Source organism: Drosophila teissieri, chromosome 3L (genome assembly GCF_016746235.2).
Source record: "Drosophila teissieri strain GT53w chromosome 3L, Prin_Dtei_1.1, whole genome shotgun sequence".
Classification (NCBI taxonomy): domain Eukaryota; kingdom Metazoa; phylum Arthropoda; class Insecta; order Diptera; family Drosophilidae; genus Drosophila; species Drosophila teissieri.
In genome coordinates, this window is record NC_053031.1 from 18729714 (window position 1) to 18747956 (window position 18243).

The following is an 18243-nucleotide window of genomic DNA, read 5'->3' on the forward strand; positions in this document are numbered from 1 at the left end:
CGTACCACAAAATGGCATCGAAAAGTTGAGTCGCTAATACTCCTGAATATGTTGAATAAAAAAACCAAATATTGCAAAACAAAATTTTTGTTTTACTATTTACTATGTTTTTTTTTATTTACTATGTTTTTTACCTGTTTAGTTAATCCTAATTTTATTGTCTTTAACTTAACTTTGTTTACCTTGGTAATAGAAGAATTTTTGATTGGTATGTAAGTCTGAGCTGTATTTTTACCTTCTTACATATCGTGCAAAATGTTTAAATCAAATTTAAATTCTCTAAAATAAAATTACAAAGAAGTCTTAAAGTACCATAAATCTCTATTGAAATTATAATAATTTATGTAAGTAAATAGTTTCTATCGATTTGATATATTTTCATTTTTTATATTACGAATAATAATTTTGAATATTTAATAATCGTTCATTTGGTAAGCTAGCATTTTCACTGAAAACGTTTTGGATGGCTTAAATAATACAGGTCTTTTCAAACCCAATTTTATTTTACAATAATGTTGTTTGAATCCCAAGCTGAATGAGTAAAAGACTTAACGTAAAGTCCGTAAAAAATCTGGAACTCCCTGAACGAAGTTCTTCATTATCAGTGAAAAAATAGTTCAAACAAGCTGCTGGTGGCTTTACGTACGCTGCGAATTCGGGGTAGCGAATTATTTCCGATGGAATTGATAATGAATCCTTGGATACACGACAGAAAGTCATATGTGTTCCAGTTATAAATGCTTGTTCAACACGTTTCGTAAAAAGAGGATCATGCCAAGGCAACTGATTCAAATGCGATAGAAATGTGCGATCATGAAATTCGGGTGGGTCAGATATAACAAGTTTGTTCAACAAAGACTCTTGGTAAATTACATCTTCTTTGGACGTTTTTCCGTAATTTGATTTCGTTGTCGCGTTCTTTGTGTGTCTACTGTCTACATCGTAGTCAGTGTTGTAGAGAAACATATTCTCAACATCAGTCATATTAAAGGAATAAAATTGGTACACACGGAACATCTCAATAAACTCGCGCACTGGTGTCATACTATAACATCCGGACATCTCAATCTTCGGGTAATAAGTAATAAAGGAGAGACACATTTCCTCCTTTGACGAATAGCCCCCGAATGTGGGTCGTTTTCTGAGTTCTGTCTCATAAGAGCAGTCTGTGATTAAGTAATCTCCAGGCAATATGACCGTTTCATTAGCAAGCTGATGGACTTTTTGGTGCCTATAATCGTAACTGTCGTCAACAATGATAGGATTTAACTCCTTACCAGATCGAACATGCCGAAGACTTATTGTGCGGCCAGCTTGATGTGAGTGCAACGTTCCGGAAATTATTTTAATACCATCCTTTGGGAACATGACGCTGGAACAAGAAGGTCCACAAATGCCGACAGATCGATATTTCTTTTGACCAGGCGGGATGAGTTGGGTTTCCGAAACGGAAACACCACTTATAAGTATTCCGGAATCGTAGGTTCGAAGATTGGGTGTGTAATGTATTCGGAAACCGGAATGATCTACCGATTCCTTTCCATCAGGATTATCGTAGTGTATTTCCAGCATATAATATCTAACTCCAGAAGCTCCGCCCATTGGGATCCCTGCGTGGGGAGGTAAAAACTGTCCATCAGATCCCAAGGACCAAACTGCAACTGGCGTAGAACACGAATCCCAGTCACGTGGTGTAAGTTGGTTGCTGTTGCACACAGTGCCGGCACTCCTAACCCAAAGGTCCCAGGATGAAGGATCGGATCCAGAGAATAACTTTGATTGACACTCAAAAAGAGTCATGTGGTGAACAACATTCGTATTGTATTTTCCAGACAGCAGAGGCTCATAACCAATTATGTGCTGTTTGCCAGTTAACTCTGGAAGTCGCACTATTTTACACCAGTAAAGTGTATCCATTGACTTCTCAATTGTTACGTTGTTCACAGTTATGTCCCATTTTTGGGTCCCTTCGATCGAGTTACTATTTTTCGTAAACATTGGCGAAAACAATTGCAACGATTTTACACCTCTGCTCTGACCATGCCAATCCAAGTTTCCATGAATAGGATCATTTTCTCCAATGGACCACAGTACCTTAAACGTGTCGGCCTTTGCAATAAATCAACAATGTTATTTTCAGTTCCAATCGATTGTGAAGATAACTTACCGAAAGTGGAATATCGAATGGGTCGCAGGTTTCAATTTTACGTTTAAACTTTAGGAATGTGTGCGTCCCATTTTGCTTGCCATCGATGACATCGTAGTTCTGTGTATCGTCCTGCAGTAGCGGTCCGTTTGCCCCATGGCAGTCTAACACGTTCGCATGTCCTGTGGCGTCATCCACCCACAATAAAACCATATCCGCTCTGGCCAGCCGGCCGTCCTTGGAGAAACCTAGGCCGGCAAAGCCTCGCGTATGAACAGTAACTTCGAAGTAAATGCTATTTTCGTTGGCGTTTATCCACCATTTGAGCCAGTACATTCCCAAGCTATCCATCATTTCGTCACGGACCCAGTTTTTGTGGTGTACAGAACCATTTTTATCGACATCGTAGTCCTGCGTCCTTTGGTTATTTTCAAAATAACAAAGACCAAAACTCAATTGCACCGTGAGTACAATCCATAGTACGTCTTGCAAGGACATGGCGGAATCCTTGTACTTTAGTGTATGTGAACAATATGGTTTTCCTTTAGATGAAATTGAAACTTGTTTGGTGTTGAGTTTGCAAGTAATTCGCGCGTCTGCATTTTTTTCAATGAACAGAGTGATCGCGTCAGGATATCATACCTATCGCAAATGCTATCGATTCCTGTTCGATACATTGTATTCGGTATTTCATCAGCTCGCCCGCTCTGGTCACACTGGCAGTTCGCAAATAAATTATTCGCACACAAAAGTAAGCACTACAAAAGTAATGTGTACTATATAATCGATCAAATACATGTTCGAGCCATCGTAATGCCCATGAGATCGAGTTCACATCCGCGAAACGAGTGAAATGGATAGAAAGTGATTGCATTGCCGATTCGCCCCACGAACAGTTGTTTGTGCGTGTGTGTGTTTCTACTTAGTGACGTGCGCTCGCTGCGCTGCTGCTGCGCCGCTTAGCTGGACTGCAACGCAAAAAGGGAACCCAAAATATTGGATAGCTATCCATAGAAATTGCCAACGTAGGATCGCCTGAACGTAGGATGGAGAAGTTTCCGCTGAAGGGCAGCAGGGAGGCCGCCGCGGAGGGCAACAACTACATAACCGCCTACCAAACAGTCATGAAAAAGGTAGCCCACCAAAAAACCCACTGGGATTTCCCCCCTTCGCTTTCGCAGCAGAACAAATGTCTGTTGAAAAAGTAAAATGTGGCTTAATTTTAGATAAATATGGTGGAAAAATACTTATTGCTGTTGCTGGCACAGTCATTTTAAATTAAACTTTTTTAAGAAGGGATTTTGTTCACTTTAAAATCCTTAAATCCTTACTTCTGCGAGTTTTGGTTTTCAAAAAATGGCACAAAGCCCAATAAAGGAGTCTCTTTTATCCGAATTCTAAACAAATAATTGCAAACTTTCGGTTGGAATTTAATTTGAATAGACTGCTAAAGCTTTCCGGATAAGGGCCAAACCCCTGATTACGGCTGTATTCTATGAAATGACACAGAAACATCTGGCACAAGGGGGCGGAAATGCTTTCAATTGTAATTCAACGTACAGATGTGTGTCGCTTTTAACGTTTTAACGGTGTCGCTTTGTCCGAGATCATAATCTTATCATTGCGTATGCGTAAACAAAGCGTTTGAGACTAGCTCTCCAAATTCACAAACCTTATCTTATAGCTATTCGTTTATTTTGCTTATTCAGTCGAACGGCCACACAAACGGAGCCGGCGGCGACGGCAACCTAGACGGAACTTTTCGTGACCACCCGCTGGCGCAGCACACGAAACTGACCACCTCGCTGACGGCGGCGGGCACCGACGACGAGGACATGATCGACATCACACCGCGCTCCAGTCCGGGCGATGTGATCGGCGGCGGCGGAGGAGGTAGCAGCAGTGGCTATCACCGGGAAACGGCCACCGAATCGGACACCGAACGAGATTTCGGACACTCTGGCGGCAGCGGCGGCGGCAATCACCACAATCAGCGGACAATGCACCAGCATGTGCCAACTCACAGTGCCTTCGGCGATCCCATGGACGGTGAGTTCAGAGAGATCCATTGCGTAAAGCAGCAACTGTCACTGTCTGTGGTGTTAATCAAGAACATGATCATTTGAGTAAGGCTACGTCACCTTTCCTCACTGCCGGTTCTGAATATTCGGTGGCGTGGCTCACAGCTGTACTCGCTCCCTGGGAAATTTAATTAATATGTACAATCATTAGCAAACAGACATGTATTGTGGAGCCACCAGTTAAATTCACGAAAAATACGTACATATATAAATAAAACCACCACCACAGAGCCACTGTTTACTCACGTGACGCAAATTTGGCAAAATAATCACTGAGTTGTCTAAACAACCAGCTGGCATTTCTATTCGGAACTATTTATTAAAACGAAAATAAATGAATTTGGTAAATACTTATTCATATACATATGTGATGATGAGTTCAATCACAAAAGCAATTATGATGTTAGCAATTAAATTAAATTAAAACGATCAATATCTATAAGATTAAATCCTTTTTTTTTTAGAAAGCAGTTTAAATTGTTGTTATCAGAAAACATGTATTACAAAACTTTACACGTTCTTCGTCTCGACACCTGAATGAAAAGCAAGTAAAATAGGCAGAATTTTTGCGCTAATGCTTATAAGACTCTGTTTCTCTTTGGACTTTGACATAAAACCATTAAAATTATAGTAATCAGTATAATAATCGTTAAGCTACGACTATATGAATCAGAGCTTACAGTGTCCAATCCGAAATGTTTATTTTATTATTTTTCATTGCTTTAGGAGCACTATCCTTCTATGGTTCCTCGGACGTGCAAGATGATATTCCTGGCATTGGACAGTACGAAGATTTTCACACTATTGATTGGCAGCGGGACATTGCCCGCGATCGGATGCGACATCGCTACATAGTCAAGAAGCGACAGGACTCCCTGTGGGATCTGATAAAGGTAGAATATCGTTTATGATTTAAAATACACTTAACTAATCAATCTTCTTAATTTAGGGTTCCATTGATGCCGGATCTGGCTGGCTATGTGTTTTACTCGTCGGAATCGCCGCAGGCTGTGTTGCGGGCATGGTGGACATTGGAGCCAGTTGGATGTCAGATCTAAAGCACGGCATTTGCCCACCTGCCTTTTGGTTTAACAGGGAACAATGCTGCTATCCGGCCAAACAGTCGGTGTTTGAAGAAGGCAACTGCTCGACGGTGAGTAAAACTACATTTTCTTACAGATATGTGACTAAAACCGCATTTAATTTCAGTGGAAAACCTGGCCGGAGATCTTCGGTTTGGATCGAAATGGCACCGGACCATATATCGTCGCTTATATCTGGTATGTGCTGTGGGCCTTGCTATTTGCTTCGCTCAGTGCCTCTCTTGTGCGAATGTTTGCGCCCTACGCCTGCGGATCTGGTATTCCCGAGATTAAGACCATTTTGTCGGGCTTTATCATACGCGGCTACCTAGGAAAATGGACGCTTCTTATCAAATCGGTGGGTCTGATGCTGTCTGTGTCCGCCGGCCTCACTTTGGGAAAGGAAGGACCCATGGTCCACATTGCCAGTTGTATTGGAAACATCTTTTCGCACGTTTTTCCTAAATATGGTCGAAATGAGGCGAAGAAGCGTGAGATTCTTTCGGCAGCAGCAGCGGCAGGCGTGTCTGTGGCTTTCGGAGCACCAATCGGTGGAGTTCTGTTTTCGCTGGAGGAAGTGTCCTACTATTTTCCACTGAAGACATTGTGGCGCTCATTCTTTTGTGCATTGATCGCCGCATTCGTTTTACGATCGCTGACTCCGTTTGGCAACGAGCATTCCGTGCTCTTTTTCGTGGAGTACAACAAGCCCTGGATCTTTTTTGAACTTATTCCTTTTGTATTCCTCGGAATTATGGGGGTAAGTACAATGTAATTTTGAAGTACTTTGTCTTATTAAAATACTATTTATTACAGGGTGTTATTGGCACGTTTTTCATCAAGGCCAATTTGTGGTGGTGCCGCTACAGGAAGTTCAGCAAGCTTGGCCAGTATCCAGTAATGGAAGTGCTCTTCGTGACCCTGGTCACTGCCATCATTTGCTACCCCAATCCATTTACCCGTATGAACATGAACGAGCTTATATTCCTATTGGTGAGCAAGTGCTCACCCGGAGATGTTACCAATCCATTGTGGTACGTTTTTAAATAACAATTCTTTTAGATAATAATATAATATATATTATGATATTAATTATAATAACTATTTATTTTCTTGCAGTGATTACAAGCGCATGAACATAACGTCGGGCAACACGTTCATTGAGGTTACGGAGCCAGGTCCCGGTGTTTACAGCTCCATTTGGCTGCTGATGCTCACCTTTATACTAAAACTGGCCCTGACCATCTTTACGTTCGGCATGAAAGTGCCCGCTGGTCTGTTTATTCCGTCCCTGCTGCTCGGCGCCATCATGGGCCGCATTGTGGGAATCGGCGTGGAGCAGTTTGCCTACAGCTATCCCAACATTTGGTTCTTCACCGGCGAGTGTGCGGACAGCAATCTTATCACTCCCGGATTGTATGCGGTTGTGGGAGCAGCAGCTGTGCTGGGAGGTGTCACTCGAATGACCGTCTCCCTGGTAGTGATCATGTTCGAATTGACAGGCGGCGTGAGGTATATTGTGCCCCTAATGGCTGCTGCCATGGCTTCCAAGTGGGTGGGTGATGCTCTCGGCAGGCAAGGTATCTACGATGCGCACATAGCGCTGAATGGTTATCCGTTCCTTGATAGCAAAGAAGAGTTTGCGCATACAACACTGGCCGCAGATGTGATGCAGCCAAAGTATGTATAAAGAATACAAATGATCATCAAAATGATCTAACAAATACCTCATTTTAGGCGAAATGAAACTTTGAATGTCATTACCCAAGACTCCATGACGGTGGACGATGTGGAAAACCTTCTTAAAGAGACAGAACACAATGGCTATCCAGTTGTGGTCTCGCGGGAGAATCAATATTTAGTGGGCTTTGTATTGCGCAGGGATCTTAACTTGGCCATAGGTAAGTCATGACTAGCTACGAGCTTATGTTTTATAATTTATTATTAATTTTTTTACAGGCAATGCCAAGCGTCTGATCGAGGGCATTAGCAGCAGCTCCATAGTATTATTCACATCATCCCAGCCCATTCAAAATCTGGGACCCCAGCCGCTGAAGTTGAAAAAGATCCTGGACATGGCACCAATTACAGTCACAGATCAAACGCCAATGGAAACAGTAGTGGACATGTTCCGAAAGCTAGGCTTGCGACAAACATTAGTTACACACAACGGGTGAGTTTCTAGCTAGAAGCAGTTTAACCAGTTTCAAGTTATCTAATCTAAATTCCATTGCAGTCGCTTACTTGGAGTAATTACCAAGAAAGATGTGCTGCGCCACGTGAAGCAGATGGATAACGAAGACCCCAATACGGTGCTCTTCAACTGAATTTATCAGCCAATCAGAAGCTGGGCGAGCGCTGCTTCTAGTTATTATTATGTGAACTATGTGCAAAATGCAGATTGCAATCTAAGCTTAAGTGAAAAGTTGAACGAGTGGATGCAAAGTGGACTGAAATGGATTAGAGTGGAATCGCGTGATTAGGACAGATAGGATCGGACGTTCGAACGTGAGAGATTTAGCAAAATTGTGTGCAGTTCTATTATATATTTATATATCGCATATATCTCGTTAATGTTAATTGTATAATTTATTTTACTGTAGGCAAATGGTTATAAAAGATTAGTGTATTCATTTATTGCCATTTTGTAATTATGTCATTGTAGCACTTTTCTACACAGCATATTTTTCTTTTATATGGTCACCTACAACTTGATCAACAGTGAGTACTATAAAATGATCTATAGTCGTAAAAGGAACGTTTTATTTTGTGAATCGTATGTGAAAACGCGTTTTTAAGGAGATTCCCGCAGAGAAAGCAGTCTTATTTTACGCCAAACTTTCGAAATTACTTTTCGTTTGTTGCATTTTGTTCAAAATTCTACACAGATAAACTCTTGTTTATACAATACATAGTCTATATTTACATGTGGTATTTGTTAGAGATCTGAGAAATTTTAAAATAAAATCGTGTATATAGCAACCCTAAGAGAAGATGAAACCGTACATATTAACATAAGCAGTCATGCAAATACAAGCGATTATTGAGAACAAGATCAAATTTGACCGTTTAATATTCAACGTAAAATATCTGGAACTCATCGCCATAGAGGCCTGCAATTAACCAGCGTCTGTAAGATAAGTATTATTCACAACTGTGGATTTTATGATTTCTTTTTGTAATTAGCTCACCCATTGTCGCTACTTCGGATAACGCTTCCCTTGCCGCGAAGTCCTCCCTTGACGTGGGCATGTGCTCCATCACTCACTCTATAGTATTCCAGTGATCCATCATTGGCTGGGCAGTAGATTATGTTTCCATCCCGACTGCAGGAGATTACGTTCTTAAACGGTAGTGGGATTTGTACTATCAACTGAGTCATATCCTGTACAAGAGTAAAGAGGAAATAAATAATGCTCAGCCGGTTGGTTTGCCATGTAATCACCTCATCCACAAGACGCATATCGTGATAGAAAGCTTGCCCACTGAGATCGCAGCTCAGGACGAACTGGTTGCCTTCCATTTCAGTGCGAATCAGCGTGGTCACCATGAAAAGATGTCGCCGTAGGGCCAACAATTTGATCTGCTTGGTGGCTGCGGTTTCGCGCCCAGAGTTCCAGAAGCGATAGACGCCACCCTCGTTAGTGCCCACGACGAAATCATCCAGTCCAAGGGTCAACATTGCCGTGGGCTCTGAGGTAATCGTTGCGGGAAGGGAGTACCTGGTGTTTAATTAATGGAAGAATATTTAAGATTACTGTGGGAAAAAGTTCCGTTTAGTGATTAGAGCGCCTTACTCCCAATCCAGAGCCATCTGCCTGCTCAAATCCCACTGTCGAATGCTGCCATTGGCAAAGCAGGCCAACAGAAGCTGTTCCCTCGGCCAGTCCAGAGCCACTGCAGCTCCCTGAGCAGACGACACACTGTAAAGCTGTTTAATATCGACGCTGGAATTGGAACCCCTCGCCTGCTCATATAACCAGATGAAAAGCTCTCCGTCCATGGTGGATCCAGCGAACATGGTCTTGTTAAACGGATTTGTGCATAGACTGCGCAAGCAGGATTTTAGGGGCAGAGTTTTGGCTTCTGTGTACATCACCAGGTTACCCCTGGACATTCTTTGGGGAACAAACAGTTTTAGCTGCTGATCCACATGCTCGCACCAGTCATCATGGGGAGCTACCGTGGTGGCCACCAGAACTGGAGCATTATTGGTATGCACACACAGCCAGATGGCCAGTCCTTGCGAGTTGTCAGCACCTCCCATTGCCAGCTTCTGGTATGTGTACACCTGCAGTTCCTCCTCCAAGCGACACTGACTCATCGTTAGATCCTCCATCAGAAGAGTGGGATTCATTAGCTCTCGTTCTACCATGGGACAGATTTGTCGCAGCCACTTGGCCAAAGCCCTCTCATCGTATTCCACATCCTTGCTGCTAACTACTCGTCGCTCCGTTTGTGTGGCCACATGCAGCTTCTCCTGCGTTCCGGTGGCGACGTCTTTGCTGGGAGGCGGTGGATCAGTGCCCGTACAGTTGTCCACCAGGGCGTGCTGCTTCTCCAACGGCTGTGTTGCCGGAAATTCTACCACGGGTGAGCTGTAATGCGATAGTACGTCCATTTTCCTTCAGCTTCAAAATTATACTGTTATGGCTACAATATTTTGTGGCTATCGGTATCCTAGGAAACCAAACGCTTCAACCCTTAAGAAGAGCTATAGGGAAACATATCTGAAGATCAATTGTGAGTCTAAGCTTTATCTTTGCTTTATGAATATTAATTAATGTACAAGTATTATTCATTTTAATATTTTTTTCTTTTTTTTGGCGAAAGCTCTATATCTTAAATGTTGGCAATTTATAATGAAGATTAAATTAAAAAAAAAACGTTCAAATACTTAGACAAATCTTATAAACCTCTTTAGAAGTGTTAGAAAATAAAAAGGCTTCAAAAAATAAATAGGTGACAACCCATTAAAAATTGGATAGTACAAATCCTTGAATACCATATTTTAGGAGGCTTTGCTGCCATCTGTCATTACAAGCAAGTTTGATTTGCAGCGAAGACGTCTAAGCAGCGAAGGAAATATAAAATAATTTAAAATGTTGGTTTCGTGGGCTAAAATGGCTACGGGTAAGAAGAATAAACGAATTTCACATGATCTGCCTCCTCCGAAAATTAAAAATTATGTTAGCATGTGCAAGGATTGGCATAAAGATGGGTCCGGGAACCGGAGGTCATCGGGCCAACTATCTTGGTAATCCTGTGAAGCTTCCCAGCCATGCTCGCTACCTTCACGCATCCTTGTCCCTTTGGGATGACAAGGATAAGAAGTCAGGCGATGAGTGCGAGCCCGAACCGCAGGACGTCTGCAAGACGGACGCGGAACTGGTCAAGAAGAAGGATGAGCGCGAGGATGAGTGTGAGGAGAAGAAGTCGGCCGGAGGAGGCAAGGTGCTGGATAGCAAGGGTCGCAAGGGTGTCATCCATGCTGTCATCGGCCCTGTCATCGATGTGTACTTCGAGGACGATGTTCCGGAGGTTCTCAACGCCCTCCAGGTGCAGGATGCCCCCATTGAAAACCTGGTGCTGGAGGTGAGTCAAAGGATTATCCAACTACTAGATCGACGCCACTAAGACAAATTAATATAACTATAACTATAAAACTATTTGAAAAGTTTTAAATTTGATTTATTATCTATTTATTTCAATAATATATAAATAATTCAAAATTATTTTAACCCATTTCTGATTGCTGATTCTGATAGGTATTTCACCACCTGGGCAACAATATCGTCCGTTGCGTGGCCATGGATTCCACAGAAGGGCTCCGTCGGGGTCAGCCGGTAATCGATACGGGTTACCCCATCCGTGTGGCGGTGGGCAAGGCCGTTTTGGGACGCATCCTCAACGTGGTGGGCGATCCGATTGACGATCGCGGTGAGATCAAGTCAGATTACTACTCCTTTATCCATAACGAAGCCCCGGAGCTGACCGATTTAAGCGTGAAGCCAGAGATCCTGGTCACCGGCATCAAGGTGATTGATTTGCTAGCTCCTTACGTAAAGGGCGGCAAGATCGGGCTGTTTGGAGGCGCCGGCGTGGGCAAGACGGTGCTCATCATGGAGCTGATCAATAACATAGCCAAGTCCCATGGCGGTTACTCCGTGTTCGTGGGCGCAGGAGAGCGCACACGCGAGGGCAACGATCTGTACCATGAGATGATTGAGTCCAAGGTCATATCCCTGGAGGATGAGTCCTCGAAGGTGGTTCTGGTCTTTGGCCAGATGAATGAGCCACCGGGCGCTCGCTCTCGGGTGGTTCTCACCGGACTGACCATCGCCGAGTATTTCCGCGACGTGGACGGGCAGGATGTGCTGCTCTTCATTGACAACATTTTCCGTTTCACCCAGGCGGGATCGGAAGTGTCGGCCCTGCTCGGGCGCATTCCCTCGGCGGTGGGCTATCAGCCTACTTTGGGAACCGACATGGGCACAATGCAGGAGCGGATTACTAGTACCCGCAACGGTTCTATCACTTCCGTTCAGGCTGTCTACGTGCCCGCCGATGATCTCAGTGATCCTGCTCCGGCGGCTACCTTTTCGCATTTGGATGCCACCACCGTGCTCTCACGTCCCATTGCTGAGTTGGGTATTTATCCGGCTGTGGATCCCTTGGACTCCTCGTCCCGCATCCTCGATCCCGATGTTGTAGGCGAGGAGCACTACAATGTGGCTCGAGCAGTTCAGAAAACTCTGCAGGCCTACAAGTCGCTTCAGGACATTATCGCCATCCTGGGAATGGATGAACTGTCCGAAGACGATAAGTTAACGGTGGCCAGGGCCCGCAAGATGCAGCGCTTCCTTTCGCAGCCGTTCCAAGTGGCTGAGATCTTCACTGGACATCCGGGAAAGCTGGTGCCGGTGGAGAAGTGTGTGGAGGGCTTCAAGCGGTTGTTAAATGGGGAATACGACGACATCCCCGAGATTGCCTTCTACATGGTCGGGGATGCCGAAGAGGTGCTAGCCAAAGCCACCCAACTGGCCGCCACCATGTCAGGAGATGCTCCTCCAGCCAAGGCGGAAGCCAAGGACGAAAAGGAGGCAAAGCCAGAGGAGGAGCCGCCGAAGGGAGAAGACAAAAAGGAGGAAGCGAAGGATGACAAGTCGAAAGAACCGGAGAAGAAAGATTAGGGAATTTTAATAGTGATTCCATCTACGAGATTACCCTTTACAAGTTATTATAGGAATTTTACATTTGTGAATTTTTTTTAACCTAAAATATAATATTTCTTTTATCAACTCAGCTTAATTTTTATATTAATAGAAAAACAACCTTTGAGCAAATACCAAATATGCTCCCAAGTTAAAGAATTTACAAAACTCATATAAAACTTACGATCCACCTCGCGGGCAGTGTGAACAGTGCTTATGTTCCACAGGCCATATGGTTTCCACTTTGCCGGCTGTTGTTACGTTTTGCCTCTTCTTCTTATTTGGCAGCAAAATGCTTAGGATTTTCAATTTTCGCGTTGGAAATCGCTTATATTCTGTGAAAGCGGCCAAAAAGGATGCAAAGAAATACACTGACACCATCAACCTACCAAAGACCAGGTTTCCCAACCGCCTGACCGCAGCAAAACGTGAGGAACAGGAGCGTCTAGTTCTGGAGGCAGGTTCTTGGATATGTGAAGTAACCAAATCTTATTGTATCAAATTATATTTCGCAGAAGAAGATTGCAGTTTCCTATGCGTACCAGGAGCAGAGACTGGCGAAGAAAGGGAAACCTACCTTCGTCCTTCACGATGGACCGCCCTACGCCAACGGGCAGCTCCACATGGGCCACGCCGTCAACAAGATCCTTAAAGATATCACTCTGCGCCAGCGAGTAGCACATGGTCAGCATGTCAACTACGTTCCTGGCTGGGATTGTCATGGCCTGCCAATCGAACTGAAGGCCACAAGCACAGCTCAAAATCAGAGTGCTCAAGAAATCCGCAAAAAATGTGAGTTATTTCCATTGGTATAGATTCCATTACTACTTTATTTTTTCAAATAGCCCGTGCCTTTGCTTTGGAGGCCATTAAATCGCAAAAGGAGGAGTTCTGCAGTTGGGGCATTTTGGCTAACTGGCAGAAAGATAATATCTACATGACTTTCCAGCCAGATTTTATAGTCAATCAACTGCAAATGTTTTATAGTCTCTACGAGAAAGGACTGGTCTATCGCGACTTAAAACCAGTTTACTGGTCACCTTCATCCAAGTGCGTTAATGACAACATAAAAGGATACTTTACACTATCTAATATTTTATTAGGACAGCCCTGGCCGAGGCGGAACTGGAATATGATGTCAATCACAAAAGTCCCTCGGTATATGTGAGATTGGCTCTTAATCCAAGTAGCTTCGATATACAGGATAAGCAAATTTATGCACTCGTCTGGACCACAACTCCTTGGACCTTGCCGAGTAACCAAGCTATCTGTTACAATGCGTCTTTGGAGTACGTTCTCGTCACGTTGTCGGATCGCAACCAGGATGAGCTATACCTCATGGCTTCAGTTCTTATGGCAGACTTTGAGGCCAATACTCAGCTAAAATGTGAGATAGTGCAGCATTTGAGTGGAGAATCCTTGAGCAAGCTGAGCTATAATCATCCGATTGACAAAGAACAATCGAATCTGCCCTTTTTCGAAGCCAGTCATGTGCAGGATAGCAAAGGCACTGGCTTGGTGCACACAGCACCCGCCCATGGACCAGAAGATTTTCTTGTTAGTCTGACCCACAAAATTCCTGTTAAATGTTTTGTGAATGAAGATGGCACTTACACCAAGGAAGCTCCTGATTTTCTACGCGGACAATCAGTGTTGGATCAGGGAAATTCCATAGTCCTTGAACGCATAGCAGAGGATGTTGTCCACTCCTCCAAGCTGGAGCATTCCTATCCCATAGATTGGCGTACAAAAAAGCCTGTGATAATTCGTGCCAGCGAACAGTGGTTCATTAATACCGAAAAGCTTAAGTCGCCTGCTGCCAACGCCTTAGAACAAGTAGAGATCTATCCTAAAGCCAATGCTGACGCCAGCAAAAAGGCATTGCTCACCCAACTCCAGAAGAGACCCTATTGGTGCATCTCCAGGCAACGAGCTTGGGGCGTTCCCATTCCCGTTTTCTACAGTCGGGAGTCCGGAAAAGTGGTACTTAATTCTACTCTCATAGAGCATCTCTGCAATCTGCTGCGCCAGGAGGGATCAATCGACTTCTGGTGGGTAAAATCTGTGGAGGAACTTGTGCCCGCTAATTTACTTCGTGAGCTTCGCTGCGAAGCCAAAGATCTTGTCAAGGGCTCTGACATTTTGGACATCTGGTTCGACTCTGGCAGCACATGGTCTGCTGTGCTGGCGAAGGATAAGATAGCCGATTTGTATCTTGAGGGGTATGATCAATTTACCGGTTGGTTTCAATCTTCCCTCCTAATGAGCATTGCTGCTCGGGAATGTTCTCCCTACAAGTAAGTTAATAGGAAATACTTAAAAAAAAACATCATCCCCATTTTTACCTCCAATAGGGCCCTCTTTGTTCACGGATTCACAGTGGATGAGAAGGGATACAAGATGTCGAAATCGTTGGGTAACGTTATTTCCCCAAAACAGATTACCAAAAAGTATGGGACGGATGCACTGCGTTGGTGGGTGGCTTCCCATGGAACGCAACACATGTCCATAACGGTTAGCGATAAGCTACTGCAGCAGGCGGCAGAAAGTCTGAGCAAGGTCCGTGGGACTCTGCGGTATTTAAAAGGCGTAATTGGAGAGAAACAACTGGCGGAGAAGCTAATAACAACTTCAGATAAGAGCTATCTTAATCGTTATTTGTTAGGCCAGTTGGTTGAGTTTGAATCTGAGGTAGGAAACTGTTGTAAGCTCTGTTTTTCATATAATCATGTCATTCGCTTTTAAGGTGGAGAAGCTTTACAATGCTTATGAGTACAATCGTGTTGTCGCCTATGTTCAAAACTTCATTGCCAATCAGGTGTCCGCGGTCTATGTGCATCTCATCAAGGACCGCCTTTATTGTGGTGATGATCAGGAGATACTGGCCATTCGTCAGACTCTGACCCACTGTTACCAACAACTCTGCAAGAGCTTATGGCCCATTGTTCCCTTCCTGGTGGAAGAAAGCTGGAGCTACTATGACACCACATGTGCTGCATTCCACGAGCAGATTGTTCGGACTGAACCTGAATGGCGGGACAACAAAGCCACTGAAGCAATAAACGCAGCGTTCGATGTTAAACGTCTTATCAACCAGCAGGCTGGCGATGTTAACACCTGGCACTTGGCCGTGACCATCAAAGGAAAGGAAAACGGCCAGCTGGATTTGCTGCGAGAACTTCACAGTCCTCTTGGAGAGGCTTTCAGCAATTCTGAATTGTGCGAAATACTGCAAGTGGGGTCAATCACTCTCTCACAGTCCAACAATGACGACTTGGACATTGCTCTGAGTACACTTCAGACAACACTTTGCCCACGTTGCCGTCGCTATGGTCTGGAGGATGAGCAGAAAACCTGTCAACGATGCTCTGACGTAATGAATGCAAAGAACTAAGCATTAAGAAGTGTTGTTTTTTAGGTGTAAGGAATACATTTGTTTTTAAAAACTCTGAAGGCATTTCATGATGGTGTCGCGGAGCTTGAGCCGGGTCGTTGGCTTTCCGCCGCAGATAATGTGCGTCTCGTTGTCCTCGAACTTGATAACTGTGTCCTCATTGATAAGGTTCAGTGTCAGAGCGCCGCCTGTGCGGTCTAGCTTGATGTTGGAGAAGCCATCCTGCGTCAGCCTCTTCATGACTGCCTCCACATCGATGCTGCCATACTCGTATTTGACGTTCTTTAGCACATCCTCCTTGGTCGGAGCGCTATTACTTGAGATGTTCTCTTCTTTAATGCTATCCGCGCATGGCTGGATGCAATGTACTTTGTCCTTAACTTGCAGAACTCCCGTCAACGTGGAGAAGGTCACGCCGGCCGCCACCTCCTTTGGCGATATTTTCTGGGCCAATTCCGAAGTAATGTAGATTCGATCCAGCTTTCGTTTTAATGGCAGACGTATAATCTCGCCGCACTTGAACGTTATTATCTTCTTGTCCGGTTGTTCAATGAACAGATTTGGGGCCGAGGGATGTGGTTTTGTGTACGCCTCTGGGATGACAAGCGCATTTGGTTTTAACTCCTTTATCAGTTTATTGGCCTGCTGATAATTCAGAGAGGTGTCGATGGGACAGTAAAAAGCCTTCATGGCCAGTGGCTGAAAGGGCGCCAGTACTTGAAGGTACGGAAAGTCCGGCTCCGTGAATATGATGGAGTTGTTGGGATTATTGCCCCACATCTCGATGAAGTGAACAGCGTCGCCGAAGCGCAAGCTGGGATGGCCACAAAAGACCACGCAGGGCTGTAAAAAAGCGAGAGAATTTAAAGTAAGTGATAAAAAATATATATAGATATATGATAGACAAACCCTACCTGCCGAAAGTCCTTGCTAAAGCCCTCGGAGAAGACATGATTGTAGTGCTTTAACTTGTTGTTGCGCAGGTAAAAGGCATGTGGGAAAGGATCGTCGGGAAGATACACTTTGTTCTGCTTGGCGGAACTCAGCCACTCGGCCAGGATGTTGGAATAGGCCAAGGAGCTGTCTGCCACTGGGGAAATGAAGAACATGGGAACATTGTTGAGGCCAGCGTTTTCCAAGTTCTGCGTCAGGCACTCAAAGAGGTCATAGACAACGCCCGAAGGATAACAGGGAATCAAGGCAGACCCATTGTTGCGGATCGTCAAGGCCACATTCATACAGAGTTCGCCCAGCTTCGTGTCCGGATTGACTGTCGGCGCCTGCGTCAGTCCGGTCATGATGAGCACATCGGCGTGCTTAAGCGCCGACTGATTGATGGGCCGAGGATGTGTGGTCAATGTGGAGGAACCACTGACATAGCAAATCTTTTCATGGGCCGTGCTCAGTACCCAGTTGCTGGAGCCCAGGCAGTAGCCAGAGCTGACAGGAGTGGCAATAAAGGCCCCGAGGATATCAAGCTTCTCGTCGTAGCCCATGATGGTCACCTTAGACAGACTGCCTTGGACATCCTTTAGACTAAAGATCGTGCGCCACTTCTTGGCGCGAAAGGCTTCGCTTAATGGACTGGGTAAGAGATGGAGCTTCTCCTTCCATAGCCGAGCGGTGCATGCCTTGGGCGAAACTTCGATGTAGTCAACCAGCTCCTCCAGGAAAAACCGGCCAATCTGTAGCGTTGGCTCCGTGGCATAGACTTTGCCCTTGAACCCCGTGTTCTCCGTGATGTACGGCAAGGCCAGCATATTTAGGTAATTCGAGATAAGTATCACATCCACTTCGCTGAAATCCAGCATTTTGTCCATGGGCAGATTAAACTCAGGCGTCGAGTCCACGAAAACCCGGCCGCAGCAGTCCTTTAGCTCACCATCCATCTGGGGATCGTGATCCCGGCTGGGCACGAAGTTGGGCAGATTGGACCACTTCAGGGACTGGACGAACGGCAGCGGAAGGAAATTCAGGACTGTCTGCTCCGTGAGACCGCAGTCCAGCATTATCCGCAGGCCCTTGAAGGTAATGATGTAACATGGCTTGGCCAGGTCCCCGCTGAGACAGTACTGCAATGATGAGAGTCACTTCCGCTGATTAGGTTGTTATTAACCTAGCATGATGACTTACCAATCGCATTTTATAAACCGTCACTGCCGACTAAACGATGCAAGTTTGTTTATATTTTGACCAGGGATGGGATGCAATTGGCCTTCAATTGGTTCACTTTTGAACCGGAATCGGCACCCTGCTAAATCATAAGCCAAAGGTACAAAAGTTAATGAATTACAAATTTGGGCCAAATAAAACTGCTTGTTAAATT

The 18243-nt window shown here is 44.7% G+C and overlaps 6 protein-coding genes across 7 annotated transcripts; 3 read left to right on the forward strand and 3 right to left on the reverse strand.

The window, feature by feature from the left end:
• Positions 1–258: 258 nt before the first annotated feature.
• Positions 259–2774, reverse strand: LOC122616426 (MOXD1 homolog 1). Its single transcript, XM_043791871.1, has 2 exons — positions 2168–2774; positions 259–2109 (listed from the first exon to the last, which is right to left on the reverse strand). Exons 1-2 carry the CDS (start codon positions 2642–2644, stop codon positions 505–507), a joined length of 2082 nt encoding a protein of 693 aa, XP_043647806.1. The 5' UTR covers positions 2645–2774; the 3' UTR covers positions 259–504.
• A 66-nt stretch (positions 2775–2840) lies between these two features.
• On the forward strand, positions 2841–8369 carry LOC122616425 (H(+)/Cl(-) exchange transporter 5). 2 transcript variants are annotated; one of them, XM_043791868.1, is made up of 10 exons: positions 2841–2897; positions 3856–4195; positions 4954–5120; positions 5177–5380; positions 5437–6069; positions 6126–6343; positions 6429–6989; positions 7047–7210; positions 7269–7482; positions 7546–8369. In XM_043791868.1, exons 2-10 carry the CDS (start codon positions 3982–3984, stop codon positions 7634–7636), a joined length of 2466 nt encoding a protein of 821 aa, XP_043647803.1. In that variant the 5' UTR covers positions 2841–2897; positions 3856–3981; the 3' UTR covers positions 7637–8369. The 2 variants fall into 2 exon arrangements, with proteins under 2 accessions (XP_043647803.1, XP_043647805.1); XM_043791870.1 differs by having other exon boundaries at positions 2842–3279.
• On the reverse strand, positions 8299–9997 carry LOC122616427. The gene is made up of 4 exons (XM_043791872.1): positions 9107–9997; positions 8755–9031; positions 8501–8694; positions 8299–8439 (listed from the first exon to the last, which is right to left on the reverse strand). Exons 1-4 carry the CDS (start codon positions 9928–9930, stop codon positions 8379–8381), a joined length of 1356 nt encoding a protein of 451 aa, XP_043647807.1. The 5' UTR covers positions 9931–9997; the 3' UTR covers positions 8299–8378.
• A 320-nt stretch (positions 9998–10317) lies between these two features.
• LOC122616299 (ATP synthase subunit beta, mitochondrial) lies at positions 10318–12610 on the forward strand. Its single transcript, XM_043791707.1, has 3 exons — positions 10318–10442; positions 10504–10904; positions 11078–12610. Exons 1-3 carry the CDS (start codon positions 10412–10414, stop codon positions 12500–12502), a joined length of 1857 nt encoding a protein of 618 aa, XP_043647642.1. The 5' UTR covers positions 10318–10411; the 3' UTR covers positions 12503–12610.
• Positions 12611–12779: 169 nt separating this feature from the next.
• On the forward strand, positions 12780–15941 carry LOC122615504 (isoleucine--tRNA ligase, mitochondrial). Its single transcript, XM_043790434.1, has 6 exons — positions 12780–12980; positions 13039–13315; positions 13369–13573; positions 13627–14820; positions 14878–15214; positions 15270–15941. Exons 1-6 carry the CDS (start codon positions 12816–12818, stop codon positions 15915–15917), a joined length of 2826 nt encoding a protein of 941 aa, XP_043646369.1. The 5' UTR covers positions 12780–12815; the 3' UTR covers positions 15918–15941.
• LOC122615506 (integrator complex subunit 9) lies at positions 15915–18190 on the reverse strand. Its single transcript, XM_043790440.1, has 3 exons — positions 18051–18190; positions 16832–17989; positions 15915–16760 (listed from the first exon to the last, which is right to left on the reverse strand). Exons 1-3 carry the CDS (start codon positions 18057–18059, stop codon positions 15963–15965), a joined length of 1965 nt encoding a protein of 654 aa, XP_043646375.1. The 5' UTR covers positions 18060–18190; the 3' UTR covers positions 15915–15962.
• Positions 18191–18243: the final 53 nt, after the last annotated feature.